Consider the following 20,156-nt stretch of genomic DNA (forward strand, 5'->3'; position numbering starts at 1 on the left):
CACTGCTGACGTGGACTCTGGCTAGCTTGGCCCCCACACCCACACAAACACTGACTGACACAGGACAAGGACGGGTGCAGGGTGGGGGTGGGGTGAGGAGGGCACCACAAACCAGAGCAGCAGCTGCCCAGTGAGGGGCGTGCTTCAGACAGCCAGCTCAGGGCAGAAAGGGCTTCTTCCTGGTGGCCTGGGAGGGCAAGGAAAGTCAGCAGTCTAGAGCCCTCTCGTCTCTGGCATGGTGGGAGCCGAAGCTGTGGGCAGCTGGCTACTGCTGCCTGGTGTGGCTACATGGCCCAGGTATGCACGCAGCCGCACATACGGGGCTATGCATGGCGGGGCGACACTGCACAGGACACAGACACACACAGCTCCAGGTAGCAGTGCAGGAGGCAGGGCCAGGGAGGTCAGGTTGGGGGAGGACACCTCAGCAAGGCCACACGCAAGCTACCTGGGAGCAATGAAAACATGTCCTTCAGACTCAAAGCTGCTGGGGAGCAGGAACTCAAAATCTGCAACAGAAATGGGGGGTTATCCGGCGGGGGCTGGGGAGGCAGGAGGCCAGGGGCTCAGAGCTGACGGGGCTGGAGGGACAGGACAAAGGGTGGCTTGAGGGAGGGAGACACCAGCAAAGAGGAACCCGCCACTTCCACGTTCAAGTTCGAGCCAGAGAGAAGGGATGGGCGGGGAGGGGTGGAGGGCCTGTGGAGACTACAGCATCGCAGGAGGAGGGCAGTTATAGCCAATATGTTGCCCGGGCCTGGTCCTCTGTCGGCAGTGAGTCCCTTGGCGTGGCTGTATATGCTTCCATACGGCTGTATAGCACATATACACGGACACACACACACACATATATATATACACACACTGCTATATATATGCATGGTCTGGGGGAGGCGCCAGTCTCGCTCTTATCACATCCATAATGGAAAAAACCGCATGCTGAGCTTCCTTGGCCTCCAAAGAGACTTTGAGGAAGGGAATTGGCTTTTGGCTGCGGATTTTTATCTCTCTTTGCTGCGGCTGTTTGCATTTTGGTAGGTCTTGCTTTTGTTCTGTGTCAGGCATCAACATGGCCAAACCGAAGGGGTTTTCTCACGGGCACAGACAGTCCAACCAGAGACGGTGTGGGCAGCTGGGGGTGGGACATAGTGCATTGTGGGGGGTCCAGGGGTCCTCCCTGGGAGAGGAGGCTGGGTGAGGGGAGATCCTTCAGGTGCCTGGGAATGTTCCCACACTGAGGGAGGAGAGTCTGAGAGCTAGGAGGGCACAGGAGCACTGCTTGAACCTGCACACCTGCCCTCTTAGGCTGGGGGCAGGAGGGCAGGTGGGAAGAAGAGCTGGGTCTCTACTCTTCCTAGGACCTGTCTGGGCTCAGAGCAGCCAGGGAGGAATGCTGGGGGTTCCAGAGAAGGCATGGGGTGCTATTGAGCGTTCTGCCGCATGTGTGAGTGAGCACCATGTGTAAGTGTGCATATGCAAGCTTGTTTGTGTATGTGTTTGCATGAGTGTGTGTGCATGTGTCTCTGTATGGATCTGTGAGTGAATCTGGGGATGTGGCTACCGGTGCTCCTCTGGGGCCTCTCCCTGCTCAGCTGGACTGGCCACTTTGCTGCTCTGCACCTGGGAGGTGTCCCTCTGCTCTCAGTCTGTCTGTCACACCCTGGGCAATGCACCTTCCCATCCTTTCACCCAGATTCTGACCTCAGTGTCACCCCATGAGAAGAGGGGTCTTTCTTGTTTCCAAATACTTCCACAATGCACTGCCAGATTCTGGGGAGTGGGGGCTTATGGAGGTCACTGGTTGGACTGTTGCTTTCTGAGAGGACTATGAGGCAGGGTTTGGATACAAGCCGACAGGGAGGGGTTGGGGTGGGGAGAGGAGGAGGAGGAGGAGAAAGAAAAAGGGGGTGGGGGACCAGGAAGGGAGACTATGCCATGGTTGTCATTGTTACCAGGGTCCTGCATTTCTGGGGTCACTGGCAGGGATGTGGGAGGGGGAGAAAAGACAACTCAAGCCAGTGGGAGTAGGGCATGTTCTCCACCTCCATCCAGGCCAGTGGGGGCAGCTGGATCCACTTTTCTGGACTAGGCTGGACAGGGCCCCTAGGGTTTCTTGAGGAGCCCCTGCTTCCTCATGGGGAGTGGGGACACAGCATCTCCCTGTGGCTCTCCATACTCCATCTGCTACATCTGTTCTGTGGGAAGGGCGTCTCTGTGCATCAGAGGCAGAGACCCTTGTGTGCTGTCCTCTCTCATGTCCCTTGTTCTTCACCTCTCTCATGTCCCTTGTTTTTGGCCTCTCTCATGTCCCTTGAACTTGAGCCTGCAAGTTCACTGCCTCAATTTTCTGAAGTCTCTGGCTTGAGTACCTCTAAGTGACAGAACCTTTTTCCCCACCCCCCAGCCTGATTCCCTCTGAGCTTCTTTGCTGGCCCTTGGGGTCCAGACAAATCCTCTTCCGTTCTCAGCCAGGCCCAGGGTCCCCGAGTCTACCTTTATTTCCCAGGGGAACACTTTTCCGATACCTGACCACTCCCCAGCAGCAGAAAGCACCCCAGGGAGGGCTGGGCCGGTGGACTTAGCAAAGTCTCCAGAAGCAGTGGGGGGAGCAGGGGACACAGGCTTCAGCACCTAGGCCAGCACCCAGGATGGTCTGGTCTGCCTTGCTTTCCTGCTGCTGCCCTATCCTGACCCTCTGCCCCAGGGTCAGGGTGTGGGGCTTCCAAAGCTTTCTGTCTCCTCTTGGGAGGGCTGCCAGCTTCTGGAGAGAAACTGGAGAGATGAGAGGAGGGAGAACTGTACCAGAGGAAGCCTCACATAAACCTGCCTCTGAGAACTGATCTACCCCCTGCATCTCAGGCCCCCTGCCCTGCTGGGTGGGAGGTGGTAGAGAGGCATATGGCCCTGTCCCCACTGTTGAGTTGTCTTGGAGGGATGGAGTGGGGGATGGGGGGGCAGCGGCCTGCCCACAGGGAGAAAGGAGGGTAAGGAGAGGGCCTGAGCTCTTAGAACACGCCGGAGACCACCCTGCAGGCAGGGCCAGGGGAAAGGGCTGCTGGCTCTAATAGAGGTTTAGGGATCAGAGGAAAGGCAAAAACTAGAGGAGCCCAGGGAATGCTGGGGGGAGTCCTGGAGAGCAGGGGTTTGGCTGGTCCTGGGCAGGGAGGGGGGCAAGCAGGGGTGTGAGGACGAGGGTGGGGTGGGGAGAGGAGGGTGCACTGGTTCTGAATATACTTGCCCTTCAGTTTGCTGATTGGCACTGGGACAGTCCACCAAGAGAGAAAGCGAGGAAAACAAAAACAACACAAACACAAAAACAAACGAAAAGGGGGAGGGGAAGGGGAGGGGCACAAACAATATTTTATTCAATGGCTGTTTGAATGAAAATATTGTGTCTCATCATCATACCGAAAGGAAACTTCTTGCAAAAAACAACATGAGAGAGAAAGAGAGAGCAAGAAAACTCAAAGGAGATGAGCCCCAGTCGGCCAGGCAGGTGGGGGGCGCCCGGTGGGGCCGGAGCCCCAGCCTCCCTCCCAGTGACCTCGGGGCATTGGGCAGGCGGGGCCAAGGCTCTGGAGGCCTCTCAGGGGAGGACCAGGGTGATCAGGACATGCAGGGATGAGCCACAGGCAGAGGAGCGGAGGAGCGGAGCGGAGCTGAGCGGGAGAGGGAGGGAAGGAGGGAGGGAGGGAGGGCAAGAGAGTGAGAGATGGGGAGGGTGGGGAGGCAGGGATGAAGGAGGGAGGAAAGGAGTGAAGGAGGGGCTGGGAGGAGAGAGGAGGCGAGAGAGGAGGAGAGAGGAAGAGAGGCTGAATGAGGAGTGGGAGGGAGGGAATGTGGGAGAGAGAAAAGGAGGGAGTGAGCAGAAGAGAGAGGGAAAGAGGGAGGGAGATAGAGATGATGGGGGTGTAGGGAGGGAAAGGAGAAGGGAGGGGAGGAAAGAGAGAGAAGCAGCAGAAGCGGGAGGAAAGAAGGAAGGACAAAGGGAGAGAGTAAGTAGGCAGGAAGGTGATGGAGGCAGGAGGTGAGAGAGGGGGTGCAAGAGGAAAATGAGGGAGGATGAATGAGGGGGACAGACAAGGGAGCAGAGCAGGGAGAGACCCTCGGGATGGTGCCACAGGGGCAGAGAGCTGCGCAGGGAGCAGGGGGCAGGAGAGATGAGAGGAGGGGGTGTCTTCCAAGAACGCAGCCCCCAGGGGTGTGCGGGGGAGGCAGGCTAAGGAGGGAAGACACGGAATAGGAAAAAACCAAAAACAAAAACCTCAATGGAAACCATGAGAGAATGGTCTAGAACTAAATCTGAGAAAAGGCGAGCATGCAGAGTTCCACAGACTTTCTGATGGCCATGGCCGGTGCCCCAGCCTGCGGGCACCTGGGGGTGGGCAGACTGGGGAGGAGGGGCTGCCTGGCCGCAAGCGGCTGGCTATGCTGCCTGGGGCCGGCCAGGGTGCAGGGCAGAGGCAGGGGTGCAGGGAGCAGGCAGGGGCCGGGCCACTTACACTTGACCTGCAGGATCTGGTCACTGAGGTTGGCTTGGAGGTAGAAGGTGCTGTAGGGCGGGAGCACTAGCCCTAGGCTGGGAGGGCAGGGAAGGGAGGAGCACGGGTCACTGCTGGGGAGAGGTGGGCCACATTGGCACTCTCCTCCCCATGGCTTTGGAGCTGGGTAGAGAGGCCCAGGCTGTGGCATCCCCTCCCCTGACCACCAGGGACACCTCTCCCTGGTTAGCTGTGGGAGATTTATGGCCCTAGGGGCTGGACCCTCCACTCCCCGAACTCTTCAGGAAGCCTTGGAACTCCCAGTCCCAAGGTGAATCCTCACTCCATCCAGCAGCCCAGCAGCCTCCCTCAACACACCACCTGCCCAGTCAGCCTCCTTCAATCTGGCCGGCAGCTGGCAGCACTCTCACAAGGGGTAGAATGCTGTCAGTGAGCCAGGCTGTGGGGGTTGGAGTGGGGGTGCTGCCACGAGAGTGCTGCCACTCTCATGGGGGCCATGGTCCCCAGAGACTGCTAAAAGCAGAGCTGGCACTAACATAGTGAGGGAGAGTCATGGGCTGGTACTGGGGTATGAAGGAGACCTGCTCTTGGGGCACACAGAAGATACCCTGCACTGACTGGGTCTGACCCACAAGGGGTCGTGCTCTGAGTCTTCGATGACTGCTGAGAGCAGGCCTGTTACTGTGCTGAGGATGACATCCTGAATGCGGACACCCAGGGATTCAATCCAAGGCGGGAGGGATGTAGAGAGGGTGGTGGGGCATGGGGAGACATTTCTGCCCTGCGTTCCCAGGAAATAGTGCTTGTGCATGAAGGGACAGTGACAGCCCCGGCTTCTGGGACCCGACTAGGATTCTGGTCACAGCTGCAGAGAACTGGCAGATTGGGGAGGGGGGGCAGCTGGGCTCAGGCCATGGGCTCTGGGGCCTCCCTGCCCCCCCCGCCTGTGCAGCCTGACCCCACTCACCTGTAGTTGGTGCTCCTTATAGGCACCCAGGTGTAGTTCCGCATCACCTCGTCTATGTACCTCTGGGAGAAGAGGCTGGGTCAGGAACTTGAGGTAGCAGGCAAGGGTGGGGTGAGGGGTAGGAGGGTGCCCACCCTGACCTTCTGTCCCCCCTCTGCCACCTTCTCACCTCATCCAGGGACTTGACCAGGGTTCTGATCTGCTTGTGACCCTTGTTGCCATCGATCATGCTCCGACGGATCTGGAAGGGCCGGAGACACGAGAGTCGGGGTTCTTACCCTCCTCTGCTCTGGATGCCCTCTATCCCCTCCTCTTCTCTTTACCTCCTCTTTGTTCTCATCCTCCAGCTCTGCATCCAGGAAGTCCAGAGTCACAGGCTCCCGGAAGTTGGTGGTCTAAGGGAGGAAAGGGAGGGAGTCAGGAGGCCCTCTCTTACAGGGTTTACACCCCCTCTTCAGGCCACCCACCTGGCTCACCTGGGGCTTGAGGTTGGGGTGCAGCAACACATAGCCATTCAGGTCAATGGCAAACACGTAGCCGTTGGCTCCAAGCTGGGGATGGACATAGGGGGCTTAGGGCCTGGAAGGCTGGGCAGGGATTCCCTGGGCTCTGGAGCTCCTCTTTGTCCTGCCTTCCAGGTGGCTGGGGAGTGCTGTTTACCCACCTGGGCCAGGAGCCCCCACATGCCACATGGCCCCAAGTCCACCTCTGAAGCTAAGTCCGCCAGGCTGATGCCCTGCATGCACCAGCCCTTGCCCATTGGCCAGCTCCATGGGACCTTGTGATTTGGCCTTCTCAGGCCCTCCCCATGGTTCTCATGGAGTGTCAACAGGAGCTCTCCACCTCCACTGGACCAACAAGCCTGCTGTTGCCCTCCCCTGACCTCCCCAACATGGTCTCTTCCTGACCCCCTTCTTGGTAGAGCGCAGTGGGAGGAGTGTATTCTTAGTCTCCCTGGGGCGTCCCTCTCAAGTGGAAGGGAAAGAAGAGCGAGACCCTGCACTTACCCCTTAACGTCTCTGAGGCAGTTTTCTCATTGCACATGGAGGCCAGTGACACAGGGCCTTCATGTGGCTTAGGTCTAAGCATGCTGACACACATCTGCCAACCCTTCACAACCCAGTCCCACACTCCCTTTGCCATAGGCCCTGGGCCAGCCTCATTGACCGGGCCCCTTCCCTGGCTTATGAGTCTGTTTTTCTCCTTCAGGCCTTTGCCCAGAGTGTTTCCTTCGTTTATTTATTTATTTATTTATTTTTGCCTTTTTGCCATTTCTTGGGCTGCTCCAGCGGCATATGGAGGTTCCCAGGCTAGGGGTCGAATCGGAGCTGTCACTGTCGGCCTACACCAGAGCCACAGCAACGCAGGATCCGAGCCGCGTCTGCAACCTACACCACAACTCACAGCAGCACCAGATCATTAACCCACTGAGCAAGAGCAAGGCCAGGGATCGAACCTGCAACCTCATAGTTCCTAGTCAGATTTGTTAACCACTGAGCCACAATGGGAACTCCTCAGAGTATTTCCTTTGCTTTCAAGGTATGACTTCCTCTCCTTTCTACCCAGGACACTCCTGCCTATGTGACAGTCCAGGGGTCGGCAAACTAGGGCCCATGGGTCATGCCTAGCTGGCTGCCTGCTACTGTACTGCTGTGAACTAAGGACGGTTTTTACATTTTTAAATGGTTGAAAAAAGGGATTCTATTTCATGACATGTGAAAATTATCTGAAATTCACATTTCAGTATCCACAAACAAAACTGTATTGGAACTAGTCATGCCCATTTACTTATGTTTTGTCTCTGACTGTTTTCTCCATATAGCAGCAGAACTGAGTATGAATATTTCGGCTGGCAGAACCTAAAAAATGCAGAGTCTGGCCCTTTACAGAAAGTTTGCTGATCCTGCTCTAGGTCCAAGGTCACCACCTCTGGAGGCCTTCCCTGACTGCCTGAACTCAGAGGACTCTACAAAGGTGTGGGAACCCCCATCAGTCTGCTAAGCTTGGCCTGTGTCCACATGGGAGGCTGAGCAGACAGATGGGTAGGCAGACACTCACCGTGTAGTTGGGAGTCAGCCTCTTGATGTCATTCAGAGCCACATCAATGCCCATCACACCCAGGATCAGCTGGTTCTGGGAGCAGAGGCATGGGGGTCTACAAAGGGCTCAATTCCATGGGGGGGCTGCCCTGCCCAACCCACCCCCCAGGCCTGAAGGAGCTCTCACAAACAGTTGCCTTCAGTTTGCAGGCCTACCTATCCCTTCTCCATCCCAAACCTGCTATGAGCATACCCAACCTTCCCCAAGCATGCCTTGCCCTTGGGGGACCTCACCTTCTTTTCCCCAGGGCCGTCCTGTGTCAGGTTGAAAACAGGGAGGGTCCCTGTCACCACCAACCCCAACCCCTGAAGGGAGAGGAAGAGGGTGGGTTAGACTCCTATGGCCAGCCATGCCCCCATTCTGAGTATTCAGAGCAGGGGGGCAGGGACAAGCCTCTTTCTCCTGTTTGGTTTAAAGTGGGTCCTCAAGCGACTTGACCCTTTTGTCACATCCTGGGGGAAGGTCGTCAGCCCCACCTCTTCCTTGCCTAGAGGCCTTACCAGTGCATCCTCGTACACGTTGGTCCATTGCACCTGCTTGGCCTCCTTGCCTGCCAGCACCATGGGCCTGCCCAACACGTCTAGGTATTCCTGGGGAGGGCGGGGGTGCGGGGTGCGGATTGAGTTTGCCCCTCCCACTGTACCTTCCGGGTCCCGCTTCCCCATGTGTCAGAAAGCCACAAGGGGGCGCTCTCACCCCACAGGAGCCCATCATTCCTTCCATTTCCATTGAAGCAAGGAAAGGGGCCGGGAGGAGGAGGCTCCCAACAGTCTTACCTGCGTATTGATGCGGATGGCGCCAATGGAAGGGATCTCAAAATAGTAACCTGTGAGGGAAGGGCAGACAGAGGCGGGCCTGGATGTTGCTTGGGATCCACAGCACAGGGGGCCCTGTACCCTGAGGTGTGTTACCAGCCCTGACTGTCCCTCAGGCTCCCTCTCTTTTTGGTGTCATTTCCCCTGAACTCATGTCCCTCTGGTGCTCCCTGCCACTACCCTGTCAATGGGACCGATGTCACAGAAGGGGCCATGGGTGTAGAGGTGTAAGGAAGCAGAAGTGGGGTGAAAGGAGGAGCCTGAGGCCTGAAGTCCCTCATTCTAGGATGTCAGTGACATTCAGGGTCCACATGGGGGCCAGGCTCATTTGCAGAGAGAGATGGATTGCCAGCAAACAGATGCAGGAGCAGAGAAGCTGGGAGACAGAGGACCAATGGGCAGTCAGACAGATGGGCAAGAAGATGCTCAGTCAGATGGATAAGTTAGCCAGAAAGAGAGATGGACAGTCATACATATGGAAAGATAGACAGACAGTAGATGAACAAGCAGCTGGGGAAGCTGGACATGTGGAAGGACAGGTGGACAACCAGCTCAATGGACTGCAGGACACAGCAGGCAGGCCCTATGGCAGTGATGCCCAGACGAAGTACCTTTGTTGGCACAGGCCATCCATTGCAGGGGAGTGACGTCATAGTTGTGCTGCCCCACGGAGAAAGTGAACACGCGAACCTGTTTGAGGCCTGAAGTTATTGCCACGGCCACCAGAGGACAGCCCTCCCCTGTACTGGGCACGGTCAGGGCAGCCCCTGCCTGGGCTGAGCCTCACCGTCCGATTGGGCCAATTGTACTTCTCAAAGACGTCCTGCACACGGTCCTCGCCACCATCCGTGAACATCATGATCATCTTATTGCAGTTGGCACGAGTGATGTTGGACTGGGCAGAGTAGGTGTGGAGTCAGGCAGCTCTTGATCCCTCTTCAGTCCAGGGGTGGGTCTCCTTCCCCTGGGTGAGCCTGGCCCTCTGGCCCTCCTCCCCCACTGCAGTGCTATATGCCTGACCTGTGTGTTGGGCACTAACAAGCCCATCTGTCTTGATTTCCCTGATGTCACCAAGCCCCAGCAGCCCGCCTGCCCACCCAGGGGGCTCACATTTTGCAGCTGGTCGAAGGCATACTCAAAGCCGGCCTTGTAGCCTGTGGTGCCCTTAGCCACCATGCCCTGCACAGCTTCCTTGAACACCTTCTTGTTACGCACGTTGGCCTGTACCAAGTGTGTGAAGCATGACACAGGCTGTGCCTTTTCATTGAACTGTGGGGACAGTGAAGGTAGTGAGTGGCCTTAGGCTGGCCTGGTGAGGCAGGGGTTGCATGGGGTAGGAGGGAGTGACCAACTGTTTGCCTGCCTGCCGCCCCGGCACTCACAGAGGCCACGTTCACATAGTCATCATCAGAGAGCGTGTCCAGCATCTCACAGACAGATGTCTTCATCAGCTTCAGGGTCAAGCCGCTTACACTGCCACTCCTGGGGGGTAGGGTCATGGAGGCGCCAGGTAGGCCTCAGGTGTTCTCCTGCTGTGCCCGCATGATGTCCCCAGGCAGCAGATTCTAGTCCCTAGTCCCGGCCCCACCCCACCCGCCAACATCGCTCACTCACACATCCACGATGATGACCATGTCCTTGGGCGATGAGGCCCCCTGGATATACCTGCCCAGAAGAAACCTCAGTTAGGCCTAATCTCACTGGGACCTGCGGGTCCTTTCTTCCTTCAGCCACATACTGATTCAACATGTTTCCATTCAGCATCCATGGCATGGACCAAACAGCATTCTAGGCAATGAGGATACCAATTTTTTTTTTTTTTTTTTAAGGATAGCACCTTTAAAAAAACAGACAGTCCTCATGTCATGAGTGACCTGGTCCCCCATCATGCGAACAACCCGAGGGAGGGGTGAAGAGGTGATCCAGAAAGGGGACAGGAGGCATGTTCCAGGGCCTCAGTGGCTTGTCATTTCTCTCTGGCCCAGGCTGAGGCGCCAAAGGCAGAGTTCTAGCTGCACATGGAACTGAACAGGTGGCAGGGGAGGAGGCCAAGTAGTATTTCAGGAGAGGGTAGGGGTGTCTAGGGTAAGGGGTGTCAGATGGGTAAGGCAGGGGCTGGCCAACCCCACAGAGGATACGTCCGCCCTTGGAAACCCTCACTGGCCCAGTCCCTCAGTCTCGAGGGGGTGGAGTGCTGGGTAGTGGATGGAGGGCAGAGGCAGCTGGGAGGCCTGCCTGGGTGATGGGATCCATTTTCCAGTGGCAACGATGTGTGAAATGAAAATTGGATAGAGCTGGCTGCGCCCTGCTCGGAGGCCTGGATATGGAGAGGGAGGGGAGCAGGCAGGAGAGGTGGGGGAGCTGAGGGGGGTGTCCTTGCCCAGCCCCTCCTTGCTTGCTCACCAGGGTCTCCTTCGGACATCGTACAGGTCGATTTTCTTGGGGGCTCGCCATGGGGTGGCTGTGGAAGGAAAGGAGGTGAGGGGGGACTGGTAGGGAAGGGCCCTGCCCTGGCAGCAGGACTTGCAGTGGTGGCCAGGCTACTCTGAAGCCGACATGGTGACCATCCCGCCCTCTAGACCCCAGGATGTGGGGGCTGGGAGGTAGAGGGTGGGGTGCTGAGCGGACTGGGGAGACAGGCTGGTGCCCACCTGGATAATAGCGAGTGACTCCCGTGGCGCTGCCAAAGACCTGCCACAGCAGTGTGGGGTCCTGCCTGCGGTTCTCAATGAACACATTCTCCAGGGCTTCTGTCCAGTTGAGCTCATTGAGAATGATGGTGGCTGGGGGAGGGAAGCAGGGGGCTGGGGTGGGAAGCGCTTGGGCTGTTCCCCTGTTGAACCAAACCACAACACCCGTGCACGTGCCTCCCACTTAGAAAGCCTCACCTGTTCTCTCCCTATCCAGACTTTCCCTCACTTCCCAGGGCTTGGCTGGGGCTGCACCAGCTCCTTCAGAAAGACATCCTAGTCCTCACCCCCTCCCAAAAAATGGCTCTGCCTACCCTTCGGCCAGGCTCCACAGGATCAGGCAGGGCAGCTGTGGCCTGTGGCCCCTATAGAGGGGCCATCCAGGTGTCAGGGAGCTATGAGCTGGGATGCCCATCCAGTATGCTGCCTGGAGCTTGGGCTGGTCCCCTGGGAGCTCACCCACTCAGCATGCACTCCGGGCTGCAGCCACAAGAAAGCAATTAAGAGCCCGATGATGGGGCTGGAATTATTCAGCTATTAAGGTACCTGATAAGCTGGAAGCCACTCAGCTCCATGATTAATCAACTGGGGCCAGGAGCAGGCAGAGTGGGGGCGGGGGCTCTTGGAGGGGCAGGGGCTGTGCCATGATCCTGCTGCAACACTGGCGCGTGCGTACACATGCACGCGTGTGTGCACGTGCACACACACCCACACCCCTGCACTTGTATACTCTATGCAGGTGTATACAACAGTTATATCTATATCCAACCTCCGTGTTTCCAGCCAGATTTATCATTCCCTCACCTCCAAACCTATCTGCCTAGCAGCCTGACTGCTGCTATGGGCACAAGGGCACACATGCTCATACCTACATACCACTCTGCCTCTATAGGAGGACACCAATAGGTCCTGCTTCCACAACCCCCCAGCACCAGTTACCCCCACCCTCCCTCTCCCCCAGCCTCTGCCTAAACATGTGTGATGTCCTGGCCTGACCTCCCCCCCCCCCCCCCACACAGAGCCAAGGCTTGTCTCCGATGGACTCACTCCATCCTGTGGATCCCTCAACCTGGGCAGAGACTCAGGATGGCTTAAGCAGTAAGGCCAGCACCCTCCCATCTCAGGACAGTTCTAAATCTGCCCAATGTGTTTATGTGGCACATGTTCTCACATGTGCAGTGTACCTGTCCCTGCATGTGGGACACTCACATAAAACAGCAGAGTTTGGATACCTGCTACTGCCAGGCTTCTATAGCTCACCTCCTCCCCTAAGGGGCTCTTTCTTCCTCTAATTTCTTCCACCTTCTTTCTTCCCAGGTGGAGCCTGACACCATCACCACCCTCCTGACTATCCCCAGCAAAGATTCACTCTCCCAGTGGGAAGGAAAGAGCAGTGATTCAAAGATGCAAATGTTCCAGGCTTGGCCCACCACCTGGGGGCGCCAACACATTCGGGAACATTCTGCCCTCTGCTCTCTTCCTTTAGAGTGTGGGGCCTCTGCTGTATCTTGTCCATTGTCTAATCCTCCCCCTCTGCTCTCACTCCCTTTTCTCTGTCCCTTTCCTTAGCTGACCATAATGTGAAAACAAAACACATTTCTAGCATTGGCTGTGCCTATTGAACAGTATGTTATGGTCCTGTTCCTAATTTAGAAACTTAGTGAGTTGTACAATTTCTATTTTTCTCTTTAAGGAAAAAAATAAAACCAGGCTCTCCAATGTTTCACACAGTACTGTCTGCCCCTGGGGAGAATCTGCCTGAGAGAACCCACCCCTCACTGGACCTCAGTTTTCCCACCAGCACGATGAGAGGCTTAGAGCAGACAGACAATCCCGGAAGCCCGTCTAGCTGCTGGCAGAGGAGTGTGCCTGAGTCCAGTCAAGAGCCGAGAGGAGACCTGGCTGGGCCGGCCCTGTAGGAATCCATGACCACAGCACACACACGGATTCACTGTAAGACACACTTATGCACACATTACAGTACCCCGACCCGGAAAGGGCTTGCTCCTCAGCCCTGTGTGCACACACTCGTACCCACGTGCCCTCATGCTCAGATCATGCTGAGTTGGGAAACGGGGACCATGCCCCCTCAGGCAGGCGATTACAGATTTAATTAAAAGTGACACAGTAAATAAAAAACATATAAAATGTAATTTGTGTGGGTAGCGAGGGGTGACTGGGAAGGGCGGTGTGGCTCCTGTTTTAATTAGCATGCCTGCCTGTGATAGTGCCTCTCGACTGGCTCGGGCAGGTGGCCTGTGGGCGGCCCTTGGAGAGGGCGGCGTTCGGGGAGGCATCACCCTCACCCCGGCCTGAGGCTGTCCAGAAGGCCTGGCTGACCCTAAGGATAAAGGGGGTCTTCCTGAGGGCTTTCTGAAGACCACCCAGAAACTCTGGGACCTCTGCTCCAAGAATCCCCACTCAGTAGGTTCCTTGGATTCTAAGGCTACTCTGTAGGTGCCCACAGAATTATGTCAGAACCAAGAGACCCCAGGGCCTTAAATGCTACTGCTAGAGCTCTCCATTCAGTGTTTGACTCTTGGTCTCTTCTCCCTACACTTCCTGAGTTCTTCAGGAAGCTCATCCTCACGTCTGACTCAAATCCTTCTAGCTGGAGTGAATTGGTTTCCCTATTGTGCAAAGCTACACTGTCCCTAGAAAACAGAATCTCAACCACACTCTACCCAATCTCCCTGCCCCCCATCTCCACCTCCCTTGCCCACCAAGGAGAAGGAGGGAGGTGTTAAGAGGGTTGGTGTCTGTGAGTGAGGAGGTGCACCCTGTCCCCTCAAAACCTCGTGTCCATCTGATGTGGTAGTTCTACAACCATTCCCACGTGGGGCCAGGGAACAGGGAGGGTGGGGAGAAACTGCTTTGGGGATGAGTGGAGACTTGGTCCAGCATGTGAGGAAACGGTTGCATACATGCATTTGTGTGGACATGTGTGTACACAAGGGCAGGAGACCGTGCATGCATGGGGGTGAGAGGCTCAGTGTTTCGTAGCTTGCTGAGAGTTAGCAGGAGGCTGTGCCTGACAGCAGCTTGATGCCTGTGTGTGGGTGAGTCTGAGAGGTGAGTATGTGTGACCCTGGGTGTAGGGGACTGAAGGTGCATGGCATTGGCTGGGCACCTGGGACTTGGCAGTGCCCGGGCAGTGGGACTGGCCTTTATGGTGGGTGGAGAGGGCTGCTCCCGATCACTTTGCACACTCACAGCCTTTGTAGATGTCCGTGGGGATCTGCACAGCTGTGTATGAATAGTTGACCTTGTTCTTGAAGTTTGAGTCCTCAACAAAGTCCAGCCTTAGGGTACTGGCCTTGGACCCCCTTTCCACATCCTCACTCTCAGGGTCGTCCTGCAGAAAAGGACCCCCCCCAAAAAAAAACCATGACAGTGTCAGGGCTAGGAAATGGTGGAGTGGAGTAGGACAGAACTGCAGGCAGGGGGCCAGAGGCTAGGAGATATGGGCATCTCAGAATCAGAGACTACTGCAGTCAGAGACAGAGATGGAGAGACACAGGGCGAGAGGAACACTGGGCTGGACCCCTTATCCAGGAGGCTTGTGACTCCCACCTGCACCATCCACCTCATCTATCATCTCCACATTTGCTAAACTTAAATTCTAAAACCAAAACCAAACCAAGCCCTTCCCCACATCTTTGAAAATCAGTTATCAGTAAAGGAGGCAAATCTTGGAGCCAGGGAGAAGGAGCCATTTGCAGACAACCTGCTCACAAGGACATGCCTTGTGCAATCACAGGAAGGCCCTGCCAGGAGCTTTGCGACCCATATGCCAGCCCCAACTTGGCCTCACTCATCCCCTGCAAGGAGTTCCTGTGGCACAAGGGAGAGGGCCCTAGCCCCATCTGGGGGTGGGGCACCACCCTCTGCAGCAGGGTGGCTCTAGGGGCTGAGCTGTGGGGGGAGTCCCAGGAAGAGCTGGGCTCAAGGGTCTAGCACCGGGACTTGATAACCTCTGGAAGGAGGGTCTGCAGTGCCTGCTAGCAGCAGGACTATAAAGGCCCCTGTTGACTTCTAAAATGAGCTGTAGCCTGCTGACAGGTGCCAATTACGGCATCTCTCGGCCTGAGAGATGCCGGGCAGGCTAGGCATGCGCTGTGCGCCCCCACCCACCACCACAGACTGGCAGGAGTGGGTCTGTGACTATAGAGTGTTGATGCTGCAGCCAAGGAGGGGGGGCTGTCAAGGGTGCAGGTGTGCAAGGGGGAAGGGAAGATGGAGGTAGAGACTGAAGGGAAAGACAGGGAAAAGCCAGATGGAGAGGCAAGGAGAAATAGAGACCAAGGCAAGGCAAGGGCAGAGTTTGGGGGGCTTTGTGTAAGCAGCAGAACCATTCACATGCTCCTCACCGCCCCTCAATGCCCCTGTGACCACCCTCAGCACCAGGCTCAGCTCATTTCCTCTCCCCTGTGGATCTCACATGACAGCTGACCCCACTGCTCACTGTGTCCTGGGCATGTGCCTCATGTTCCTGCCTCCAGGCTGTGTCTTGTCTGGGGGAAAGGGCGACTGTGCCTCCCCACCCAGCCAGCTGTGCCTTCCCCATCCTGGGAGTGCTCTCTCTGGGTGCACCTTCAGGCCTGGGGAATGAATTACTGCCTGGATGAGGGCTGTAGCAGGCTGGCCTATGTGCGGCTCGGAAGGGCCTGCAGCAAACACCCTTTTCATCTTTTTAACAGTGGATTTTGTACAGCAAAATCCAAGCCATCTGCTGCCCTTCCATTGCCCCTCATCCAGCGTGCCACCCCTCTGCCTACCTCGGCACACCCTAGGAAGACACTCAGAAGCTCCTGGAGGCCTGGCAAAGCCGGCCAGGTAGCTGTTGAGCATGGAGGCCAGAGTGGGGGTGGGGGTGGGTGGGGACCGCCTCTGAGGCGTGAGCCACTCACGTTCTGCTGGGAGGAGGGGGAGGCTCGGGAGAAGAAAGCCCCCGAAATGTCAGCAGCAGAGAAGGGCGCTGGAAAATTTAATCTCCCAACTTTCCCAATGAATGTGACATTTGGATTCTGTTCTGATAAGCTATCAGCTGGTGAACTTTTTCCTTCCTTCTTTTCCCCCCTCCCCCACCCTCTGGCTGGTAATTTAAAAGTAAATGGTCTAGAAAGATCTCTAACTGTACCTCTGGCAAAGATTAAAAAAACAAAACAAAACAATACAACAAGCAGGAGAGTTGGGGAATGTGTTCCTGTGCTGATATTTACACCAGGGCTGGGAGGGCTGTGCTTAGCCTAACTGACCCTGGCCTAGCCGCATTCGGTGTGCATTTGGCGAATGGCCCACCCTGGCCCTCCCTAGCCCCCAGCACATGCCCAAGGGGCTGAGGGGGGGAGTCAGTAATTTAGAGTCAGGGTTTGGGGGCTGCTGGGAGCAGAGAGTTCAGGGTGTCCTGGTAGGGGACAGGCGAAGGAGCCCCTCAGTGCTACCCCCACGCCCAGGGGCTTTGTATGGTGGGCAACTGCAGTCTCTTGGTTTATATTTAATGCACTGATTGCTAAAATTACAGCCTGCTGTCGAGGGGGGTAAGGAATTAGATTCAGGGTCTAATTAAAGGTTTGCTCTTCATTTGAATTTCAGATTCCAGCTTTAATTTTAGCAACTTCTCTGGGAGCCACGGCGGCTCAGCCAAGGGGGAAGCACACCTGCTTTAGCCCACCCACCCCTCACCCCTCCTTCTTGGGCCCCCTGTCCGCCTGCCCTCCTGAAGGCTTACCCAGGCCACCCTGGCACCACAGACCCTCTGCAGGGATCCCTTCCTGCCTATTCACCTCCTGGTGCCACTGGATACCTCCTGCCTGCCCCAGACAACACCCTAGGCCAATAGGCCTGGGAATGGAAGTCTGGATTTTGGGTCTCCTGCACCAGCCAGCACAGCTGGGACTCTATAGAGACTGAAGTGTGACACCTTTGTGTCGGGTTAAACTGCTTTTGCCTCAAAGGCAGGCGGATGAATGACAGGTGGACCAAACACTGTTTGTTTCGACTCCTCCGTAGGCCTCCTCACATTCCAAATGGTCACACATTCTTCATGTGAGTCCTTTGGTGACTCTCTGTGTCACAGGGCTCCCCAAGCAGACGTGAACCAATCAGTGAGGCAGAGGCAGGAGAGTAGTGTAGCTCTGGGTGCTGTGGTCAGTCTTAGCAGCACCACTTCCAGTGGGCTGACCCCTGATGAGCCAGAACCTTCTCCCTCTTCTGAAAAAAAGGCATAGGGACTGGGCTGCCTCTATAGGTGGGGCAAGACTGATTTAACTTGTGGCCCCAGGCTGTGGGGAGGTCAGCACTCTGAAGCCGATTTCCCCTCACCTCAGGGCGGGTACCTGCACAGGCCTGAGACATACCTGCATCCCGGCTCTGCCTGCCTACCTCCAAGAAGCCCTCCCCACCTGCTCCCTCTCTCCCGTATCTTGTAGCACTCAGCATCTCTCTGCCCTCCTGATGCTGGCACCTGAGTTGACCTAGGGGAGAAAGTCAGAGCCTCACCACCTTGCGGGGAGAAAGTCTGAGAGCCTCACCACCTTGCTCAGGGACAGGGCTGGGCCCACCCCACACTGTCCAGTGAAGCTGTGCTCCTTGGTGCCACAGAGACACAGCCCTGGAAGGGTCAGGGCCCCTAGGGCGTTGCGGGAGGTATAGGGTGGGGACCTATGCAACCACAACTCTGCAAGGCCAAACTCAGAATGCTGAAGTGCTGAATCCTAATGTGCACTTTACAGCCAAGGCCATTAGATCCCAGAGAGCGGGTGTGGCTCTGGCAGCTCCCCTCCCAGCCAGCATGGGTGGGGGCACTTACCAGCTCAGCGTCGGCCTTGGCATCATAGTACAGAATGTCTTCCTCCTGGTGGGGGAGAGAGGCCTCAACATTCATGGTCTCCTGGGGTGCAGCCAAGAGCCCCAGCTCCACAGGGGAATGGTCTCCTCAGATTTCTCTGGGGCACAGACTGGCCCCTCCCCCCTCCAGAGCTGCCACGGGAAGGCTGGATGAGTCAGGCTGGGGATGCCCCACCCCCACCACAGCCAGACGTCCTCAGGGGCTTTCACAGGCACCAGAGGGATGTGGTAGCCTCCGTTGGGTCAGGACACCCCAGGGCTCTCTGACTCCAGGACCAGGGTCTGAGCACTGGAACCTTGCTGGGAGGTAGGGTTAGAGCCAGCCTGATTGCAGAGACTCTGGCTGAGGCAGTACAGAGGGGGAAGTGAGGAAGATGGAAAAACAGAGCCGAGTCTGGGAAAGAGTGAAATAATGACTCGACACCACATCTTCCAATTTCTTCTATTAAAAAGCCTGCTCATTACGGGCATGTACTTATTAATTATCTGTGATTTGTTGTGAAATGCAAGGGGGTTTACACAACAGGAGCGGGAGAAAACAAAGCCCAGCCCCCGCGCCTGCCTCCCAACTCGCCTGCCTGCACTGAGCCGCCATCCTGGCCTCGCCCACCAGCCCACTGCCTGGGTTCTTGGCCATCTGCACGTCATAATCACTGGCCACCCTGGGGACCCGTAATACAAACGGGCTAATTTCATGTTTAATGATCTTTAATCAGAACTGAGCACGGCTGCCAGAAGCTGCCAGAAGGTGAATCTGGTGCCATCAGGTGCCATCCGCTCAGGAGAGACCACCCTACCCTTGCCTCAATAGGCCCTGGGGCTAGGACAAGAGATAGGGCCACTGTCCAAGTCACCCTCCCCTGGTGCTCCTCAGCTGCATTTTATACAGCAAAACCCTGCAGCATGGCCCTGGCAGTCCCTTGTTCACCAGGAGCCCATTTCTTTGTGGTGTGCAAATGGGGGTGATGACCAAGTGTGCTCCCAAGACTCTGGCTCTAAAACAGCCATCACAGAGCCAACACTTACTCCATGGGGGGCCTCCCCTTGCTTGAGCCTGTGTGACCTCAGGGCTGCACTGTTCCCTCTCTGAGCTCAGGCTCCTCATGCTTCAGGCAGGGGCTTAGCGTTGGTGACTGTCCAGGCGCTGTGTCTGAGGCCATGAACTGAGGTGGTTGGTACTGGGGCTTGTGGTGAGGAACAGCCATGAGGTGTCACTCACCAGAGGTCTGGGGAGTGCAGGCCACTGGCTAGTCCTATAGGCATAGTCCAAGCATTCTAGAACACTGACTACATGCCTGGCACCATGGCTGGGCAAGACTACAACCTCCTGGTGAATGAAAGGCCAAAGTTTCAGTCCTCTGGGGCATCTGCTATGGCTAGGCCTCACATTCACTGTGGCACAGGGTTCTCCCAACAGCCCAGTGACCCCGTTATACAGATAGGACTCTGTGGCAGGGATAAAAAAAGGTGTCGCACCAGGCTCTAACCTCTCCCACACCTGTCTACCCACCAGTCGGAAAGACTGGAGCTCAGGTGGGCCCAGGTGGGGGCAGGGGCTGGGGCCCAGGCTCCAGGGTGCTCGGCCTTTCCCTGGGCTCAGCTCTGACTGAAGCAAGTAATGAAAGCTGACATTACATCAAACACAATAAGGAGTTTCAGTTGATGAAGATCATTCCTGAACACACAAACCCATTAAACCGAGGGGAAAAAATATCAATTCAACACACTCGCTGGCGAAAAGAAAATGTGATTTGTTATCTAAAAGGGGGTTATAAACACGGCTCTGATGCTCTTTCCCTCCGTAATGAAAACAGGCAGACGCAGTAGGAGAACTACAGATTAGAACATGGGGCTTCGCTCACCAACTTTTTAGACAAACCTTCTGCAAGGACGAGAAAGGGCGTGGGCGGGGGCTGGATGCTCTAGGCCTCCAGAGTGACTCACAGTGACCCTTTTCTGGGCTCCCCTCACAGGCCGTGCCTGGGTCCTGCCTGACCTGGGCTGTCCCCAGGACACCTGGCATTCACTTGGGCCACGCTTCCAGATGCTCCAATGGTTCCCTCTGCCTCTCTGTCCTGCTGTTCCATGGCCTCAGTAGAGGGTTAGATGTTGGTGGCACAGGGGGAATGTGTCACACAGGATTCTAGCCCCTGCAGACTGAGGGCGAGGCTCTGGGATCTGCATGCAGTCCTTGATCCCCATGGGTTCGGATTCATGTGGCCAGGACTCCTCC

At 56.5% G+C, this 20,156-nt stretch overlaps 1 protein-coding gene across 15 annotated transcripts in view; it reads right to left on the reverse strand.

The window, feature by feature from the left end:
* Positions 1-20,156, reverse strand: part of CACNA2D2 (calcium voltage-gated channel auxiliary subunit alpha2delta 2) — a 143,751-nt gene that overhangs the window by 7,473 nt on the left and 116,122 nt on the right. For 8 of the 15 annotated variants that reach the window (XM_084988220.1, XM_084988218.1, XM_021068821.2 and 5 more), the window contains 19 exons: positions 17,886-17,930; positions 14,288-14,429; positions 11,036-11,167; positions 10,788-10,845; positions 9,999-10,049; positions 9,767-9,866; positions 9,495-9,653; positions 9,172-9,279; positions 8,996-9,074; positions 8,346-8,395; positions 8,070-8,159; positions 7,803-7,874; positions 7,528-7,602; positions 5,946-6,020; positions 5,793-5,864; positions 5,639-5,710; positions 5,470-5,531; positions 4,503-4,579; positions 449-509 (listed from right to left, as the gene is read on the reverse strand). In XM_084988220.1, coding sequence (XP_084844346.1) covers positions 449-509; positions 4,503-4,579; positions 5,470-5,531; positions 5,639-5,710; positions 5,793-5,864; positions 5,946-6,020; positions 7,528-7,602; positions 7,803-7,874; positions 8,070-8,159; positions 8,346-8,395; positions 8,996-9,074; positions 9,172-9,279; positions 9,495-9,653; positions 9,767-9,866; positions 9,999-10,049; positions 10,788-10,845; positions 11,036-11,167; positions 14,288-14,429; positions 17,886-17,930 — 1,580 coding nt within the window. Of the gene's footprint in view, positions 1-448; positions 510-3,238; positions 3,260-4,502; positions 4,580-5,469; positions 5,532-5,638; positions 5,711-5,792; positions 5,865-5,945; positions 6,021-7,527; positions 7,603-7,802; positions 7,875-8,069; positions 8,160-8,345; positions 8,396-8,995; positions 9,075-9,171; positions 9,280-9,494; positions 9,654-9,766; positions 9,867-9,998; positions 10,050-10,787; positions 10,846-11,035; positions 11,168-14,287; positions 14,430-17,885; positions 17,931-20,156 lie in introns of all 15 variants that reach the window. The other 7 variants (XM_084988219.1, XM_021068819.2, XM_084988216.1 and 4 more) reach the window with 1 other exon arrangement.

Source organism: Sus scrofa, chromosome 13 (genome assembly GCF_054392235.1).
Source record: "Sus scrofa isolate SSC_HxYL_T2T_F1_AM1 chromosome 13, Sscrofa_HxYL_maternal_Yorkshire_Landrace_v2.0, whole genome shotgun sequence".
NCBI classification, from domain to species: domain Eukaryota; kingdom Metazoa; phylum Chordata; class Mammalia; order Artiodactyla; family Suidae; genus Sus; species Sus scrofa.